Raw genomic sequence first — 19,238 nt, forward strand, 5'->3', positions numbered from 1 at the left:
TGTTCAAAATAAGAAACAAGGCAAAAATACATAGAAATTAAGAGCTTATATTTCAGCACCGCTATTAAAGAGGGGTGGAAACAGTCTGATCTTCAGTGATGTACATAATGGCAGAGAGGGTGGGCGGTTAGACTGTCAAACTGCCTTAATTTAATTGCAAACACATGCTGATGAGTCCCCTCCTCCTGGACCGCAGTGCTGGGAAACTTTTTTTTTTGTCAGCTCCCTGCAGTTCAGAATTGAGGCAAATACACTCCAGCAAACACCATGCTGACCAGATCTTCAGCTCTTCGAGGATTTTTGTATTTTCTCCTCTTGCCTAGTTTCTCCTGCTCCTGTCCTAGTCGCTGCCTGTGCTTCAGGGCTACAGTAAGATGCATGCATCTGATGTTGGAAACCATCCCCGATGTCCCACCCCAGACAAACATACTGTGAGTAACCCTTTCATTTTACTGCCTTCTTACCTGCTTGGCCTTTAAAAAGAAGTAAAAAGCCAAGGCCAAAGGCATGCTTTTTATCTTCCTTCCCTGCCCAACCCCCCACCCCCCCGCAGAATTGTCTGCATCACAAATTGTTTAATGCTTTTAAATGAGGAAACTGCTTGTTTTTAGCATCAGTTAATTGTTAACAGGATAATCAAGGGAACTGAAAAAATTAATAAGAATAATGCCAGGACAATCACTGGAAGACAGTTTTGGAGAATGAAGGGTCACAAATGTTAAACTAAGCTTCCAGGAAGTTACACAGTGTCTGTTTGAGAAGGCTTTGTATATCAGTGTAGGGGGAGAGAGGAAATACAGCAGTTCAGGATTTTTTTCTCTACTGAAAAACACTTTTCTAATAAATATGACCCTATTTCTTTCTTAGACTTTAAGCACTGGTTTTCCAGTTTCTCTCTGAACTATACAAACCAAACTTAAGTCTTATTTGGAAAGCAAAAATTGAGGCAACTCACAGATTCCTTGAGAAATAAAGTACCTGTTGGCATGGGAGCTGCTGGCTGAGTCCATTTGAACAGAAAAAGTGGAGGAAAAGGACATGTATGTTTGGAGACTCTTACACAGCTCTTTCTGATAGATCCAGAATGGCACTTTCCTGTGATTCTGAAGTAGTTAATCCTAAACTTAAAGGTGGCTTTAAGAGGCAGTGACAAAATACTTTCCTTTGTGCTGCTCTGAGCTGATCCCTTGGTTTGGAAGATTTTTTTTGTAAATAGTAGGAAAGACTTGTCAAAAATTTGTCTTTATGCTCATCCTCCTTAAACTGCTGCTGACTGTAAAACTTCTTCAATGCTAGTTTGAGAAGCCTTTCCTTGTGACTGTAACAAGCCAAATTTGGTTTCAGCCAGAACATCTCTGCTAGCATTTCTCCTGTAAATATCTCACTAATATTGCTAATGCATTTTCTCTGCTGGCAGCCTAAGGAACGTGATGTGGGCAAGATGCTGGCATTTTAATTGAGGCCATCCAGATCTGTTTTGGTGGATGGAAACCACAGCGGTTCTAGCATTAGTGTCACGCAGGAAAATGTCTACACTTGCTACAGCTGCCAAAGCTATGTTGTTGAGAAAACCGATGGCAGCTGGGCTGCTTGGGATTCACCCTGACATGGGGCAGGTCAGAATGTAGACTTGCTCTCTCTCTCTGGCCTAGGGATGAAGTGGTTATTCTACAGTGTGGAACGGGTCAGTACTGTATGGCTTGTTGCAAACTGGGTAGTGGTTATCTGCTCTACAGCAGCTTGCAGGGTCTGACTCTCCACAAACTTATTTTTCCCCCTTATAAATTTATCTGCATCTTAAAATTTTAAAATATTTAAAATACCCTTATGTTATTTGATTTTAGCAGTAGTAGAAAGTAGTTTGTATCTCTTTGTTTAAACATAGATTTTATTGGGGGAAAATTTTGTTTTGTTGGCTAAACTCGGATATTTCTGAGCTCAGTAGATTTTTATTTCTGTTTTCTTTCCAAAATGAGACAGCATTTACTGTCACACTGGATAGCCCGAGTGTGGTTCCTGTAGAGATTCTCTTGAGTGCAGGGGGAAGGAAATTTGTTGTGGTCACCAACTTTTTTTCAGTACTGGAATGGTGGATTTCTAAATGGTCTCTGGCAATAGCACGCTTCATTCTTTCTGTGCTGCAGGGGGCAAAATGTAACTCTGGTCCATGGCTTGTCCTTGCAGCTTTACTAGAACTCCAGGTAGTATCTTGCTGTAATGTGGGTGGTATTCAGTTGTCTGTAAAACTCAATCTAGAAAGCAGACCAGATTTTCCAGGGCAATGTATGCAGTCACCTCAATTCCCTTTCCTCTGTTCTACTTTGCATGTAAACTGCTTGTAAATGGTCCATGTTTTTTGTCTGCTTAACCATTTGGAAAGCTGGTTTATTTAGTTTAACATGATAGCCACAGCCTTGAATGGGAAACTGTGTTTTTAAACATTAACTAAATGGCAGGTGTGAGAGATAAAAGTAGTAACATTCCAAAATGAGATGACTGTCTTTACAGACCAGTATTTTTTTAAGGAGGTTTATTTTGTTTATTCTCTTCTAATACTGTGTACATAATTATGAGCAAAAGCCATACTGATGAGCAGAAATTTCTGTAGATATAAAGGCATAAGAGCCTGGTAAGTGTTCTCTGTTGGCATATTGTGTGCCTTTATGTGTGTGGCAAGTAAAAATGCTGACTTTCTGGCTATCTTGAAGATCTAATGTATGTAAATGCCTTTGCCAGCCAGCATCCTATTGTATCTGTTATAAATAGCATTTGAATAACTAAACTTTCTTTAATTGTGAAAGATCAAAGAATGCTTCTTAACCAAGCCCCTGCCTACTCCAACTTTTTGGTATGTTAATCTTTCTCCTGGGAGGATGGTTCTGTCAGAGTGAACATTCAGAGTTATAGCAAGAATAGTCTTGATCATGGAGTTCTTCTGAATAGAAGATATTTGTGATATTTTCCACACTCGCCCCTTGGTGTGAATAGGACCAAGTCTGTGACTGCAGATACAAACATCGATCCCAGGATCCAGCTCTGTTCCCTTGCAGAACAGCTGCAGTTTCCAGATGGAGTTTGCTTTGAAATTGGGAGTCTGAGGCTTCCTGACCTCCATGACTCCGTGCCACCCTCTCTCTAACAATCCTTGAAGAGTGGGGAAGTCTTCTAGCTGGCACATGCTGTGCTTCAACAAGGCCGGTTGGCAGATGGCCCCCTCGGGGCTGTAGCCAGCTGGCTTAACTTAGAGCAGCCCATAGCCTTCTCCGAGTGATGCTGGGATTGGCAAGGAACCAGTTCCAGGATTGATGAAGTGTTACTGGCTCCTCTTTGGTCGCCATTTTCCTCCTCCCTTCCCGGTCCCAGCTGGGTGCAGCTGAGGATCTGGCCCAATGTCTGGTTTTAGCAATAGACTATTAATCTTTGGTAATGAAGTCTGTTTGTTTTATCCTGAGCAGAGAATAGGATGGCAGAAATGGCTACACGTGTACAGATAAGCAAGCCATAAAAATTCATGGTGTATAACTGCAAACGTATTTTGGCTGCTGTCTGTTCAACTGGAACATGATTATCCAGATGTGATCTGCTGGTTACCGCTGGGATTCAAGCAGTTCTTTTTGCCAGCAGCCCAAAGAAGGGAACAGCTGTGAAACATACACTCAGAAAATTTCAATAGGTCTTTAACCTTCTAAGTCATTTGTTCTACAGTGTGACATTTAAAACAATACACTTGAAACGTGTGGGCATGAGTAGAAGAAATCCATGGAAAGAAGTTCCCCTCTGGCTGGCAGCTAATGGATTGCCATCCAATTATCCATGGGTTATTCTCCTTTCTGCATTATGCATAGCACATAATGAATGAGTACTTCTAGAGAAACATAGCTGAGGGCACAAGCAAAAGCAGCGCAGTATCTGGGATCTGAACGCATCGCTGGCATGAACTGAAGGTGACCCAGTTGTTCACAGACCTGGTTGCTAATTGGGCAGTGTAAGCACAGCCAGCTTGACAAGTTTTGTTTCCCTTCATTGCTGTGCTGCTTGTTTGGTGGCCACTCGGTTCCTTTCTTCCTCCCGCAGGTCATTGCGCTGCAGCAGGGGGAGGCTGTAGTAGGACAGGGCGTAGCGAGCTCAGCCTGTCTTAAGGAGCATAGTTTTGAGAAGGAACTTCATACATTTGTTGGGGAAAGGTTTACTGAGCAAATGAGTTCTTGGAAGTGCTGCTCCCTTTGTGGTCTCTGTCGTGCGCTTTGGGTTGAAGAACAGATTACTCATTTCCTCTGCGTGTGATAGTCTTATATGCAGCTATTAAATGCACACCCACGCATTCTGGATGTGCCAGGTGTGATCTCTTTCTGACTTCTTTCAGTGTAGTGTTTAAGCCTCATTAAACCTTTTAGAGGTGACCAAAGTCGTCTGTATGTTCTATTTATAGAGGTCCCTTCATCGGAAGGAAAATGGGGAGGGAAAGTATTTAAAACATATTTTCCTTCTAGAAACATTCCAGCATCTTTTGATGAAAGTGTCCTAACTCTTGCAGTTGTAGCTACCTTAAGTGCTTAGAAAACCTGCCTTCAATGAACTTCATAGTACTTCATCATCTGGTTTCCACTTGAGTATTTGTATTTTCATTGACCTCACCACATCCTTCTCTCCATAGGTATACGGGGATTTTTTCCTGTGCTTTTTAAGGAGAAGCCAGTATTTTTTGGTGAAGGAATGTATATTTTGGGTAAAGACTTAAATGGTCATGCTCTTAAAAAAGAAAAAAGCTGACACCTATGCTACGTGAGACTTGATATTAAAGAATGCCCCAGCAGTTCATTCAAGCTGGCATTTTGCTACTGCTTCTTGGACTCCATGAAAAAGATATATATATATATGTTTACGCTCTGAAATTTTCTTTTACTCCTTCCAGGTGAGGGTCAGAACACAGTTCAGCAGGAGGGAAAGTTGTCTTCATTTGACGTGGGCAATATCTTGAATAGGTGGTACAAAGTAAATACCCATTAGGTTAAGAGAGTCTTGCTCCTTGTTGACATGGATGCCCAAGAATAGACTTAGCCGGTTTGATTAAGATCAGACCCTAATTTCCATATCAGCTGTTAATACATAATAGATCAAATTATCTAAGATTGATCAGGTCAACAGCTTCCTGTGTAATTTCCTTACTTGAATATGTGTCCAGGGCCAAAACTATGTTTTGAGATATTCCTTGCTCCTGCCTATACTGGCAGGAGCTAAAGGGATGCCCTGTGGCAGGAGACTAAATGGTTCCACCAGGGGTGAAGCACCAGCAGACCTCTCCTGCCTTGGCACAGCCTTCCAGGCCAGGCTGTGAAGTGCAACATTCACACCAGCATATGTGCACAGAAAAGGTGGGGTCAAAACATCTTGGTACATTGGTTCCTGAATTACAGCCCCAGCTGACGCAGAGGGAGCCCTTTTGAAAATCTGACCCCCGTTTGTGGGAGCCAAAATCTTAAAAAGCTGGTTTCAGGAATACCTGTGGTAATTTCTTAGGTAATATCTAGTGTGCCCATCCCGACTTCAAAATGTAAGCAGCGTGGCAGTGCACCAGAGAACACAGCCTGTTCCGCAGCGTGAGGCTCTCTGCATCTGCTTGCTCTTCAGTGTTTCCTCCATGATCATATAATCTCGTTTACTAGTATTTCCATGCTGAACATATTTTCCTTCCTCTTCACTCTTTGAACAGTCAAATCCTGATGTCTTAAGCTGGTACTCCCCAGAATAGTCAGGACTTGGAAAAACCCCCAGCCCTGAGCCTCCCTGCAGTCTCATCTGTCTAGCAGAAATGGCAATGCTCAGCTGTCCATGTAGGGATTTGAGATGAAGGCTGTCATTTATTAAAACCATTTGGGGACTCGTGTCCCTGAGTTGGGGAGCTGATGACAGTGAGTCTGGAAGACTTCATTTCCATCTCAGCAAGGCTGTTTTCCCTTCCTGCCAGGGCTCGAGCTGTTTGGCAGGACCAGGGAACCTGCTGAGCTGACTCAGATGTTCTGCAGATAAGTAAGAGAGATTAATATCTTTCTGATAAATGTTCTGGCTCTTCTTATATGTGGGAAAGTTGACTTATAAATTGTGTTTAGGATGTCTTTCACACCCTCCCTTCCCCAGGAAACACTGGAATGAACCTCAGTGTCTTATCTCTGTAAAACCACCTTTACTCTCTCTCTTTTTGCTGCAAATGATTGGGTGGCTGCCACTTACTCAGCCAGTTCTGGGTGAAATGCTCCAGAACTGCCAGATCGTTGCTTTGCACAGAGTTTTTGAACACAAGATACTTCCATGAAACAAACCCAGTAATTTCCATGGTACTGCAGTGAAAAACCTCTTCTAGCTAATTATCTGCTCAGTTAACATAGTAATACATGATTCTGCAAAGGCCTAAATAGATTAAACAGAGGTGGAAAAGCCATTGATTGCTTTATATGCTAATCACTGTTAATTATTTAACACAGTGCTTTTTAGGAATGATTGTTCTGGGAGGATCAGAAAGATTCAAGTGTCATTCTGTAAAGACCTGTTCCCTCATCCATTTGCAAATTCTGGCATTCTTGGTAAGCCTCTGCAATGGGGTTAAGAGTTCCCAGAGTCAGAAAAGGTGAGTTATTTCAATAGCAGATCCTGGATTATCCACGTATTCCAGCCCAGTTACCTGTCAAAACTATGGTGCTTTGGCACGAGGGTTTGGTGAGGTTTTCTGCTAAGCCAGCTAGGCTGGTACTGTCCGGAGGGATCAGTGTTGTGTGAAGCAGGACAGCTGCTGTCCCAGGCCGCCAGGCACTGTGTATGTGAAGGTAGAAAAGGATCTGGGATCCTCTAGCAGCAGATATCCCCTTTGTTCCTTGTGGAAAGGTATCTTGTAATCTCAGACTGTTGGCCTTGAAAACACGGGGGAGAGTTAAATCACAAGGGATTTTTTTTTTTTTTTACCCCCATTTTGCAAATACCAACCAAGGTAGAAAGCAGCAGGCGGGAGTGAGGGAGCCCAGCTGCTGGTGCACACAGCAGCTGGAACGTGCTGGCCGGGAGAAGCTGTGTGGTGGGTCCCTGTAAAAAGCACACTTGTTCGTGAAAAGAAGTGTAAAGTTTCCAGAGTGAGTGCCCTGGGAATAGAGGGAAACAAGCGTTTCTGTGTAAGAGGGGACAAACTCTGTAGGGAATGTTCTCAATCAAATACATGCAAGCGAGGAATTTCCCAGTGCAGCCCTACGTGGCATTCATTACCAGCTAAACTTCAGGCTAAGGCAAGGTCTGGAGAAAAAACACTATGGATGAGCCAAAGTTTGGGGTTTTTCTTAATATGTTGGTGAGGAGGAAGATGTGCATTCCTCCATGTCTCCAGGGGCTTTCTTTGCTGTGTAGGGACGCCCACACTACTGTCTTTTTGCTACTTTCATGGATACAGGGAGCAAAATACTCTAGTCCATCCTGGCTCCAGGGCAGGATCCATGCTACCTAAACGACATTGCAACTAATGATGGACCTGCACTCCACCTGAGTGTTTTATTAGCATTGCTGTTTAAGACTTTTTTTTGGTTAAAAAACCAGAACCTGCAGTTTTAGTCAGTGACTATTTGCCCGTTTCTGTTTGTAGCAATGTTCTGATATAGTTTTTGTACCTATGGCTAAATAAGCCATTTCAGTTCTTTTCATTGTCATGTTTTCTAGACTTCAGATCATTTACATTGCTTTCATCTGGATTCTCTCCAGTTAATTCACATCATTTCTTGAAATGAAGCACTCAGAGTAGACATGCACTCTTTCAGTTCCCTTTTTTGGTCTGTGGGGAAAGTTGTTGCCCTTGTGTAATGGAGAGCAAACCGGAGAGTGAGCTTTCCAAAAGAGTGCAAGACAGCTGGGGTCCTGGGACACATTTGAAGCTCTTATCTGGAACAGAAAACAGAAAAAAGTCAAGATATTAAAATAACAAGCTAAGTTCTATTATATGCTCCTTGGTGATGGTGTAGGGGAAAAGTTCCTGCATGAAACCAGACCCCCATTGCTCGCTCAGCAGTGGGAACTCTCAGGAGGCATCTCCCCATCCACGTGCTTCTCAGCAGCAGGAACGCTATTGAGAGATGGTCCCGCCAAGCGACAGCCATGAGACCTCTCTGTTAGTGACACAAGGTCACTCCTGCCAGGCTCTGCAGCCCAGATTTGCTTTATTGCTCTTGCAGGTGAAGAAACCCACTGCCTGGGAGGTCAGACTTCCTTAGGGAGCTGGAGACCAGGTGCAAACTTCCACAGCAGCATTTCCAAGGAGTCATTTTCAGCAAGCAACCAATAGAGAAAACAGCCCTGGGAGTGGAAGAGCTTGTGTTTTATTTTTCTGGGTTTTCAGAGGTGTTTTCAGTCTGTGGTTGTGTTCTGCTTTTTGTTTCAGCTGTGGAAGCTGTGTGCTTATGTGTGAAGGCTGGAGTGTGAAGGATTGCAGTTGTCTTTGTTCATTAAAACAGTATGATTTTTTTTTTTCCCCCACCTGCAGTCTGTGACCCAAAGCGGTATTCTACACTTCACTGCCTGCTTCCCGCTGCCTTCCATGAGCGTCAACAGCTTCAGCTCTGACCCCTGTGTATTTCTTCCATTTATTTGTTATTTTCCCTATTACCTGTAGCCAGCTGCCTGGACTAATTACACAGCTCTTTACAGCCCCCCAGGGCAGGCAGAGTTGGTGTCTGTGCATTACAGTGTATAAATCAAGTTTGCATGTCTTCACTTTTTTTTCATGGTCTAGTCTTTCCTCATTTCCTTTTAATGAGGCCGTGGAGAATAGTCGGTGCCTTGTGCTATCACCTTTGCCAATGTTTAATTGTATTTGGCTTTATGGTGTCAACCATTGCCTTGAAAAATCTGTACAGATATCCTCAAATTCACATCATCAGGGAAGAGGGATATGTAACACCTTCCAACAAGAAGAGCAAGAAACGTGCATTTGAAGCAATGCAAGTAAAGCCAAACACATCAGAAAATGTCAAAGGTAAAGTTACTGTTAAAAACTGCAATTCCTAAGGGTGACCCTTCGGGACTGCAGTTTGCAGTGGACAAATGGTGCTTGTAAATTAGAATTGCAATGCTTTTTTTGAAATACTGAAGCTGTGTTCCTTCCTGCCCTCTAACTCTTCTCTGTGCAATACTTAGCACTAAGAAAGGGGAGAGACTTCTCCCTACCTTAGTCTTCTCTCCTTTGTTCAGAGCTGAAAAGAAAGGAGAAAACAACATTAAAAAACAACTTCCTCCGGCATGTGTTCTATTGCATTCTGTGATAACAAAGGAGTAACAAGGCAGAGGTTTAATAGTTCAGTGTAACTTGTGTTAATTGAAAATGCCATGCATTTTCTGCCTAAGAAGTAAGAAAATTTACAGGGATTTTTTTAACATACAATAACTCATTTTGCAAACTGTTAAGCTAAAGAAGTATTAAATCTTAAAATAAAATCAGGTTAACTTACTGTGTATCCTCTTCTTGAGTACTTGCTCAAAGATGTTTCAGCCCCCTTGGGTACTCACTGTCAGTTTGAGTTTACAGCTACCTGCAATGAACGCACCTCTTTCTAACCTTAATTTTATACAAACATGAATCTCGTTGATGCCTGTTCAAAAAATAGTGTTGAACTTGTAGTTATTTGTAGAATTTTTGTTTTAAAGTCTGCCTCCAAATGCTCTGTAACTTAGCACCACAATGACAGGCAGTTCAGCATATTTGTGTGGTTTTAACTCTGACGGCAAATGCCCTTAAAAGGCTGCCTTAAACTGAGAAATAGCTGTGTATTCTCTAAATATGATAGCTGAGGCAGTGAAGGAGGAAAAAAAAAGCAACTTCATTGTTCTGCTTTGGATAGAAGCTAGCAGAAAAAACATTTGACAGTCTTTTGCTATTTGTTTTAATACAGTGGACCATGGAAGGTGCCAAATCAATGCACATTCCCTATAGAAGTGTTTCTACTTGGTTAACCAGGTTAAACCACTTAGCTCTTATTTTATTATCTCATTAGCAATCAAAACCCCATGTTTTAGGGCTCCAAGCTGATGTAGTTACATGGACAGCCCTTGAAATTTGCCAGAATCCCCTGGACTCCACTAATTCTAATTGAAGTTGGCACAAATTTGAAATGCAGGCAGCGATAAGCTGTTCTAAGTCTTGGAGCATTGCGGAGCAGAATGTGAAATGCTTATTATATGAGGTTATTTGATCAGATTTAACCATTTTAGGGCAAAGATAACTTTGCTAGGGAGCTAAAAAATGGATCCATGTGATGATGTTCATTCCTCTACAAATCAGTATGAGTTGCAAGTGTAATTGCACATGAACTTGGGGTGTTGAGCAGCAGACCTTTTCTGGTGGTCATGGAAATGATTACTTGAGTCCTTTCAGTCTTTAGTTTTCTGTGAAATTAAAATGAATTTTGTAAATGTAGGCTTGTCCTGGCTGTTGGCTTACTTTGCAGACAACAGTAGACCCCAGCCACTGTCCCCACTCCTCTTCCGCTCCCTTCCCTGATCTTTGTCTCCATTTCTCCACTTAACGTAGGCCTTGTATGACAGACTTTCCCAGCAGCCCTCTTCCCTTCCTCCCGTGGACGATGCTGATTGCTAATGGCTTGTTTATATCACAAGTGCACTGATTGTATTCTCTGCTTTCAGAGATCTACGTTTCAACCACATCAAGGAGATACAGCCTGGAGCCTTCAGGAAACTGAAGAACCTCAACACGCTGTAAGTTCCACTCAGTGATCTTGCAGTGAGGATATCCATTTATTACTTATGTTAGTACTATCCCCCATAATGGCTTAAAGATGGCCTTGTTCTTTTTGTTCTTTCAGCCAAGTTGTGCATATCCAGCTAAAGCTTTGAAATTATTTCTGTTCTTCCCTGGATCATGTGTCTTACCCTTTTTAATTTCAATATGCAATTTAATAACTTTCATTTTGGCAATTAACCTGTCTTTTTTTTAAAAAAAAAAAAAAAACAAACTTAAAAATCCTGATGCGTACTGTCACCGCCTGAGCGTGTTTCAGCAGGTGTGGCTTTAGAGTAGCCCATAAAAACAGTTCTGGCCTGGGATCAAGATAGCAGAGGGATGCATTAAAAGCTTCTTTTCCATGGCCTCGTCAAATACATGAACCACATTAACTGCTCTACATGATTTTGACTGAAGTGAGAGGGCATCCTTCCAAATGCTGTCTTGTCCCTATGCCTTGCCCTAGAATAAATGCCTACGCCTACCCTACTGCAGGTGGGAGTGGGAGCAGAAGGCAGTTCCTTTAGTCTTGCATCCCAGCCAGAGCAGATATGCTCACGTCGGTTTGATACACTACTCTTACTAAAACGTTTCTCACTGTGCTCAAAGGAAATAGTGGGAACCTTTGCTGCTTCTTGCCACTGTAAGGCTGATGGTTCGAACATAGATACAAGTACATATACACTGTGTAGCCAAGAAGCTGAAACAAACCAGCTCCCAAATCAGAAACAGAAGCTGTGTCAGCACAGCACTGTGCTGGATGAAATTGGCTGTTGAGACTCTGATCTGATTATTCAAGCTGTAACATGGTGCTAACAGCTATAAGATTTCCAGGTCCAAGCTCGAATCTCCCTGCGAAGCAAACCAGCTAGCTTGGGAATCTGCACTGCACGACAGACACACTCAGATTTCCTGGGTTTGTAGATTCATGGTCTGAAATGGAAGAGAAAGTCCAGACTGTTTTGTTTTTACTGTTTGACCTTGAAAGATCTGAAGTCCCTCATTCTGTAAAGATGGCAGTGCTGAAAGAAGGAAGACCTGGTCAATAAGGAATTCAGTCAATTGTAACAAGTTTAGGAAGAGTGGGAATACAGCAGCACTTTATCAGAGAGACCTGTTCAATAGTTATCTTCTAAAAATCAAAATGTGCTAAATATTTTTTCACTGTATGTGAGGGACAGATTGGCCAAACCACAACTGCACAATGCTTCATATTATCCTGGCTGTGGCCCAGGCCCCTGCTCACAGGGCAGGTGGTCAGCTAGTAGGCTGGTAGAAAATTTTATTGCCAATGATGCTGTTCCTCCAGAGCATGAGAACAGCCCGTGTTAGGCTCTCAAACAGCACCACAGTACTTAATTACCAAAAATAGTAGAGAAAAAAGAACCTGAAGATTAATACCGATGGATTTCTGTAATTTGAGATATGGTGAGAAAAGTGACTAAAACATCTAGTGAGAAAATAGAGTCCAAGTCCATAGGGTTTAACTTTATCACAAAGCTCTGCTGAGGCATCTTGATCTCTGGAGCTGCTCTTTCACCCCTGAAGCTCTCCTGAGTAGAGAAAACAAACCATTCCAAATTATGTCATCTCTGTGTGATGCAGACAGATGTTTGGCAGGCAGCACGGCAGGACCGCCAGGCTAGTTTCAGCCGAACCCTGGGGAAACTAAGGATGCTGGCAGGCCTTCACTTGGACAGAGGCTCCACCCAACCTGTGGAGCTTTGTAAGAGATCCCAGTTCCTGCCCTGCCAGTGCCTTGGTCTAGGCAGGTCCCTGACATCTGCAAGACTTCTGCTTAAAGCTATATATAGATACGCAGCCTGGCTGAGATGGAAAGACCTGCCTCCCTATAATACCTGTTTATGCTCCATGAATTTGTCCAATTCTTTTTCTTTTCTGTCTCCACATCCTCCTGGAGAAAGAAATCAAGGACAGTGAGTCCATGAACAGATACTAAAGGGAATAGGCAGGAATGTACCCCTTAACATCCCTAATCTCATCATTGTGGATGCCAGGACAGTAAGAGGAACATGTTTTGCACAGATAGTGGCTCTCCTTAAATAGTGTCCTGTGACCATCGTTAAAGCTGAAATACTAGACTAGGTGAAACACCGCTCTAACAAAATATGGCATTTTTATATTTGAATTCTGAAAATCAACTGCTTTTGCAAATGAAACCTTTCCATTTAGGTAGTACTTTGTATTTCTTGGTTGGCCAGCAAACTGGAGAAATCAGTTATTCTCTCACTCGGAGTAGTTAACTCCCACAGATGAGGAGCTTGATAACTGAATGAAAGAACATCAGACCTCATAGTCCTAAAGCAAATTTCTTTCCAGGAATTTTGATTTGTCCAATTCCCACATCAAAACTGACAAGAGCTGAAGAATTTGCTGATGTTTCTTATGTGGTAAACTTTTGCCTGAGGATTCTCATAGGTCTTCAAGTGATAAAGAGAATAAATCCTTTAAAATCCCTGAGATACTTACTAGGAAAGTTTGGCCAGAATATTTGAAGTGAGTGGTTTGGAGGACAGGGTAGCTCAGGTTCTGTATGCAGAGCTCTGAGCTTGCAGCTTTCTGCCATGGGACTTAAATAAATGTTCCTTAAGCAAATGAATGCTTTTAAGAGCCTTTTCCTACAATGCTTTGGCCTGGCAGAGGAAGGGCAGCAGATTCTGGTGAAGCTTCTGTTCTATATCTTGTTTTGGGCAGGATGGCTGTACTATATCCAATTTTGACAGTTTATAAACCACCCTGATAAGGAAACCTTTGTAGCCTGCATTGGATGTGGGGAGGTGGGCTTTGAGACTGACAGAAGAGGAGCCTGCCAAGAATCTCCCATGGGGCTTTTCAACAGTTCAAACCTTCCCCTGGCTCTGCTCTCTTCTTTTCTCTCCCTGGTGCAGAGATTTGATAAATTACAGAGCACTACTTTAAAATTAAAAACAGGAGCCCTGTTTGTCTATGGAAGAGATACAGTCATTATATGCTTCTGGCTGGGGACTCCTGATACAGCACCACAGGTAATAAGCAATTATCCTAAATCCTGCACCACTGGCAGTTTGCTCATTGGCTGTCAGCAACATACTGTGCTCTGGAGAAGTCCTGGGCCAAAGGTCTCAGAGTTGTAAGGTTTCCTCATCCCTTCCTATTGCCTCTTCTCAGTTCCTTTGCAGATGTTGGTGTCAGGGTCTCCTTTGTGTATTTTTAAACCGTTACTATGTCCCCTGGGTAAAAAAAAAAAAAAAAAAAAAGGGTAGCAGGGAGAGGGAGGGGAAAAAACTCTTGTATGCCATCCACAAAATACCCACAGCCCCTCACCAGATTTTTTTTTTTTTTTGAGTTTGCCAAACCCATCCACATCGCTGAAACCAACATTAGCTCACAGCAGGTGGTGGACTGTGGAAGAAAGAAAACACATTGCGAGCCCATGGTGAGGCATAGCATCCATTCCAGTGTTTGTTCCTTTAGGTCATGTTTGGCTGGGGATGGATGATGACACCCGTGCATGACTGTGCCCTTACATGCTCCCACAGGAGGTCAGCACCCTGCTGCGTTGACCCAACTGGTTGATTGCCTGATTTTCAAACCAAGATCATCACAGCCAAATGGTTGCCTGCTACTTGGGTCTTTCCAGCATCATCTATAGAAATGTCCAACCCTGAGACCAAGGCAGTATTTCTTGACTTTCCCAGTAGGTATTTTGTTGTGCCTGTGCCATGGGCACCCTAGAGAATAGGGACTCTGTGGAGACCACATCATGGTATGTGCTTCTGCCTGTGCCTTTGCCCTGCCAACGTCCTTGCACACATCACACATGTTTCTTTTTCTGTTTAGGTGAGAGCAAAAGGCACTTCTGGTGAGCTCTGCAGCTCTCCTTTAGATGCTGCTTGTGAAGGGTTTCAGGGTGAACAACGGGAGTAACACAGAGGTTCTGTCCTGAACCCTCTAGTAGCTCTTGAGGGAATGAGTTCCTGCAAGCAAGAAGGGGGTGTCGGAGCCTGCTTGGATCTCAGAATAAAAGTTTCTCCCTCAAATATGGGAAATGGCTATTCCAGATCATTCTGTCAACAAGGGAGGATGCATGGAGGAACATTAAACTCACTTTTTCTCTCCCTTTAAATACACTACATGATCATTTCTGTTAATGGTGGGAGGAAAATACAGCTGTTATGTCACAACGACTGTAGTATGTGTTTTGTCAAGCGAAAAGAGGAAAGAGTACAAGTTTTGAGTCTGAATTCTGTACTGTCACATCATTTAATACATTCTTCAAAACAGAAAATGACTCATTTAATGTAACTTAAGCCTGTGCTTGACAGCCCAGAGAGAGGGTGGGGAAGGAGAAGGGAGGGGCGGTCAGGACATAAAACTTAAAGGCAACTGAATGTAAATCTGGGCCAGATCTCATGGTGCTTGTATATCTCAAACCTCCCAGAAGAATTTTTCAGGATTAAAACCTGTATGATTGAGTCCACCTACTCATGTGGAGCCCAACTCACCAGCTGGCACAAAGGGGAACGCCACATCATTTTGCTATCTTTCTGTAAGCTCCAGGAAGCATACTTCTGATACTTCTAATTTAGCTTGTTTTGCTACAGGGTATACTTAAGACATGTATTGATAATGATCTTTCCAGCTTCTGTCTGCCAGAGCATTTATTCCCAACAGATCTGGGTAGCAGTAGATTTTATCTTTCAATCCTCTTTAACATTAGCAGGAATTTGGGTGTCTTGCTATTGATTGCAGCTGGGATCAATAGCTGGGTCATGCCAGGATTTTGCACACTTCTCTGCCTGGGTAAATTGCACAGAAGTCGAGGAGCAGACAGCTGTGTACAAGCCATCTAAAGTCTTTATGGGAGCCAGATGTGCTGTCTTGTCTATGGATTTCTCTGAAAGCAACATTTTGGAATATGTGGACTATGATGGACTTAATAAATTATCTCACTTTTGAGTTTTTTCCAGGGCATATCCTTCTATTACAATGGGGAATCCTGAGATAGGAAACAGAGATGGCTTCTTCCATACGCTTTTTAACCTTTCATTGGGCAATGAACAAATCTTTAAGTATCAGACGATGAGATAAGAGGCCTGCATACTGTGTGCCATCTTAACTTCCAGCATTTGTCTTATCTGGCTTGGATCACTGATTACATCCCCTCGAACTGTCCTAAATAGCAAGACAACAAAGCAGGCTAGGTTAATGCTTTTAAATAGCACCAAAATGCAGTCAGGCAACATGTTGCAATTTGAAATCTGTCCTGGATTTCAACCCCCATCTGAACTCGCTGCATTAAAGATAAAGGGTCAGCAAAGGAGTCCAGACCATCGTGGTGCAGGGGGCTGCTCAGGCTGTTGGCATGACCCTGTCTGCAGGACCTGGTCATTATGTCATGTCCCCTGTGAAACAAGCGGCTGATGCCAGTTATGTGGCAGGGGACAAGTGCTTGTGTCCATGGGAATGATGTCGGAGCTGGCACCCATCTATCAGCCCATCTAGTGTCCTCAGAAGTGGGGCCAAGGATCAGATAACAGAGAACAAGCTGCCTCCATCCTCTGGCTGAGGATGAAAGCGCACTGATAGAGGGCAGGGAAGGAAGTGTGCACGGTTGGTGCCTGTGTTGTCTTTGTCCTGTGGGTAAATAGACAAAAACCCTCTCCTGCACTGCTCCCAAGCAGTTATTTCCAGTCCTTGGGTGTTCAGTCATCAAACAAACGTTTGGGTTGGTGTTCGGGGGCTGTATTTCCACTCAGCACCTCTGGCCGTCAAAGCGAAATAGTGTGTTCCAAGGACTTGACATCATTTTTGCATCCTTATGAGTGAAATTGGGTTGTTTAACCTCAGCCATGTATATTGAGCCATTGCTTCCAGCTGTGCAGAAACTTTCCAGCAACTTTCTGGCTTAACCTCTTCGGACTGCTCATCCACAACCCTGGCAACGTGCAGTTTGGTAGTGGCACCCATATCTGTGGTAGCAGGGTGGCTCATCAAGAGAGGACAGTCAAATCAAGAATATTGATATTTTTCTCAAACCCTTAATGTTCTGACTTCTAAAGGTGTCTTTGCTCTTAAGTTTCTTATGTGCCTTTTGGACCCTTAATGTAATATTCCTCCTGAGAGCAAGGTGGTGGAAAGCTGGTGTGACTCAGGTGCCTGGCAGTAACTTGTGAAGCTGCCATAACACGTGTGTGTTTCTGACACTTTATCTTTGCATCCCTGAGGCTTTTGATTTTTATCTTCATCATCTTTTCCCACAGGTTTTCTTCCATTTCTCCCCACCTCTTCATCTTTTTCCTCCATCCTTTACCTGCACAAACTGTTCTTCCCAGGAGGGGACCTTTGCTTGTAGTGCCTGAGGCTGGCTGATGCACTGCCTACCTTATTTTCTCCAGCAAAGGGGGGCAGAAGATTGGGCTTTACTGCTGGGAAAGTGCTGAACCGTCTTCTCACCTGCTGTCTGGTGGCTGATAATTTCTGAGGAGCATAGCTATCACAAAAAGGAGCTTGTAAAATAGAAAATTCACATCCAATGCATGGGTTGAATTTGACCCAACATTGTAAGATCTGGTTGCTTGCAGTGGGAATAGCAGTTTTTCCTACAACACTAGAAAAACAAGTGTTTGCAGTACATGGTCACAGCTCTCCTCTCCATCCTCATGCTGATTTAGGAATTTTAAAAATAAGTGTAGCCAGTAAAATCCTTGCTCTGAGTTATATTGGGTTGTAAGCTCCACCAGCATTCTGGCCGCAGTGAAGTTTGCCACATCTGAACATCAGTGAGATGCCATGGCGAAAGACCCACAGGAGTGCAGTTAGACAGCCATGATGAATAGTTAAACGTTGTATATTAAAGAGCTATTTATAAGTAATTTATTTCATTTTTTTGGTGTTGGGCTTGGCAGTGGTTGCAGAAGAGGTTTTTGTAGTGTTCAGCTGCGTGGTTACCACTGCTGCACATAGCGTGGTTATTACAAGGTTATGCCGCATTTCTGGTCATTGGCACCGACCAGCATTTGTATGCACAGTCATGGCAACTGCACATGCAAGTTGGAGATTGCCTGCCAATGTGATGTTGTCCATAGGTTTTATATTAAAATCTGGCACAAGGCTCTCTAGATCGAAAGAGGCTGTCTCTGAATAGCCTCAGGAGTCAGATCTGTATTTATTTTTCATTTGCACATCTTTGTATAAAAAGTGATTAGCACAAAGCATTACTATTTAATAACTCCTATAACTCCTCTGCAAAGTGGCATCTTAAACTGCGTTTGTACTCTTAAAAACTGGCTCTGCAAGCCCCTGCTCACACGTTGAACACAACCATGCACCTTCAAAAAACATTGCAGTCGTACAAGAGTGGCAGCAATGATTTAATTTGTCCCTCCCCTCCACTTCCTTCTGCCTGTCTCCCTTCCCCTCATCCCTTTCCTGGCCAAAGTTGTAACTCTGGGGTGAAAACCACTGTGGCAAAAGGTAAAGAAAAGTCTTTGAACATTGTACATATTGGAAGTACTTGGCAACTCTGGGCGAGAAACCTTCTCATTGACTTGCTGGTGTGAGTATCCACTTTTAAGATTTAAAGTCTGGAAAACACAAGTTCAGGATTTTTCAGTGAGCATCCAGGAACACAAATGCCACAAGTCTCACGTGCCGAATTCACTGATTGTGTTTTTCTTTCTTCATTTGAACAGGCTGCTGAACAATAATCAGATAAAACAAATTGTGCGAAGATCCTTTGAACATCTGGAGAACCTGAAGTACCTGTGAGTCGGTAGCTCAGTAGTTTCTTAACCTCTTTGAAATTTAACAGCCCACTTCTAATGTTTGCCAGTCAAGAACATATTTTCTGGGTTCAGAATTTCTGGATGTTAATGTCATAGCTATAAAACATTGCCCTTGAAGCCAATCAGAAATCTCTGCTTTGGATTGAGGTTCAGAGCTGTTTTCTGTGTCTTTTTAAAACACAACTGCTGATCAGTTATCCTAATGCTTTTTTCTTTTTCTCCTTTTGAAAGCTACCTTTATAAAAATGAAATTCAGAGCATCCAGCAACATGCCTTCAATGGGCTCCGTTCTCTGGAACAGCTGTAAGTACAAACAAGCCTTGTTTTGTTGCTGAATGTGATGTGCATAAGAGCTGATTTATTGGCTCTGCTAACCAAAGTGCTGTGTTTCCAGTAGTGGAGAGTACCAGACACTTTGCAAGGAGTAGGGTGAGACTTCTATTGTTTATCGTCCAGCTTCCCAAGACAACCCTGGCTTCACGTGAAAACAGCTGGTCCCAGTACTGATTTTGGTTAGTTAATGCTGAGATCTCTTCCTACTGATGCCGTAAACTTCCTACTGATGCCCTATGCTCTGGAGCATAGGAAGAGCCCAGCTGTGCTTCTGATTCCCTTTACGTCCAAGGACTGTATGATGGCAGAAGATAGGGGTCTGGTAGAATGGCTTGAAGCAGAAGGCAGCTGGCCTG

The 19,238-nt window shown here is 42.9% G+C and overlaps 1 protein-coding gene across 1 annotated transcript in view; it reads left to right on the forward strand.

Moving 5' to 3' along the window:
* Nucleotides 1-210: 210 nt before the first annotated feature.
* Nucleotides 211-19,238, forward strand: part of PXDN (peroxidasin) — a 45,923-nt gene continuing 26,895 nt past the window's right edge. Inside the window, exons 1-4 of the mRNA XM_075108541.1 lie at nt 211-431; nt 10,666-10,737; nt 18,457-18,528; nt 18,781-18,852. Of these exons, the coding sequence (XP_074964642.1) occupies nt 268-431; nt 10,666-10,737; nt 18,457-18,528; nt 18,781-18,852 (380 nt within the window). The 5' untranslated portion in view covers nt 211-267. The remainder of the gene's footprint in view (nt 432-10,665; nt 10,738-18,456; nt 18,529-18,780; nt 18,853-19,238) is intronic.

Source organism: Phalacrocorax aristotelis, chromosome 13 (genome assembly GCF_949628215.1).
Source record: "Phalacrocorax aristotelis chromosome 13, bGulAri2.1, whole genome shotgun sequence".
Taxonomy (NCBI): Eukaryota; Metazoa; Chordata; class Aves; order Suliformes; family Phalacrocoracidae; genus Phalacrocorax; species Phalacrocorax aristotelis.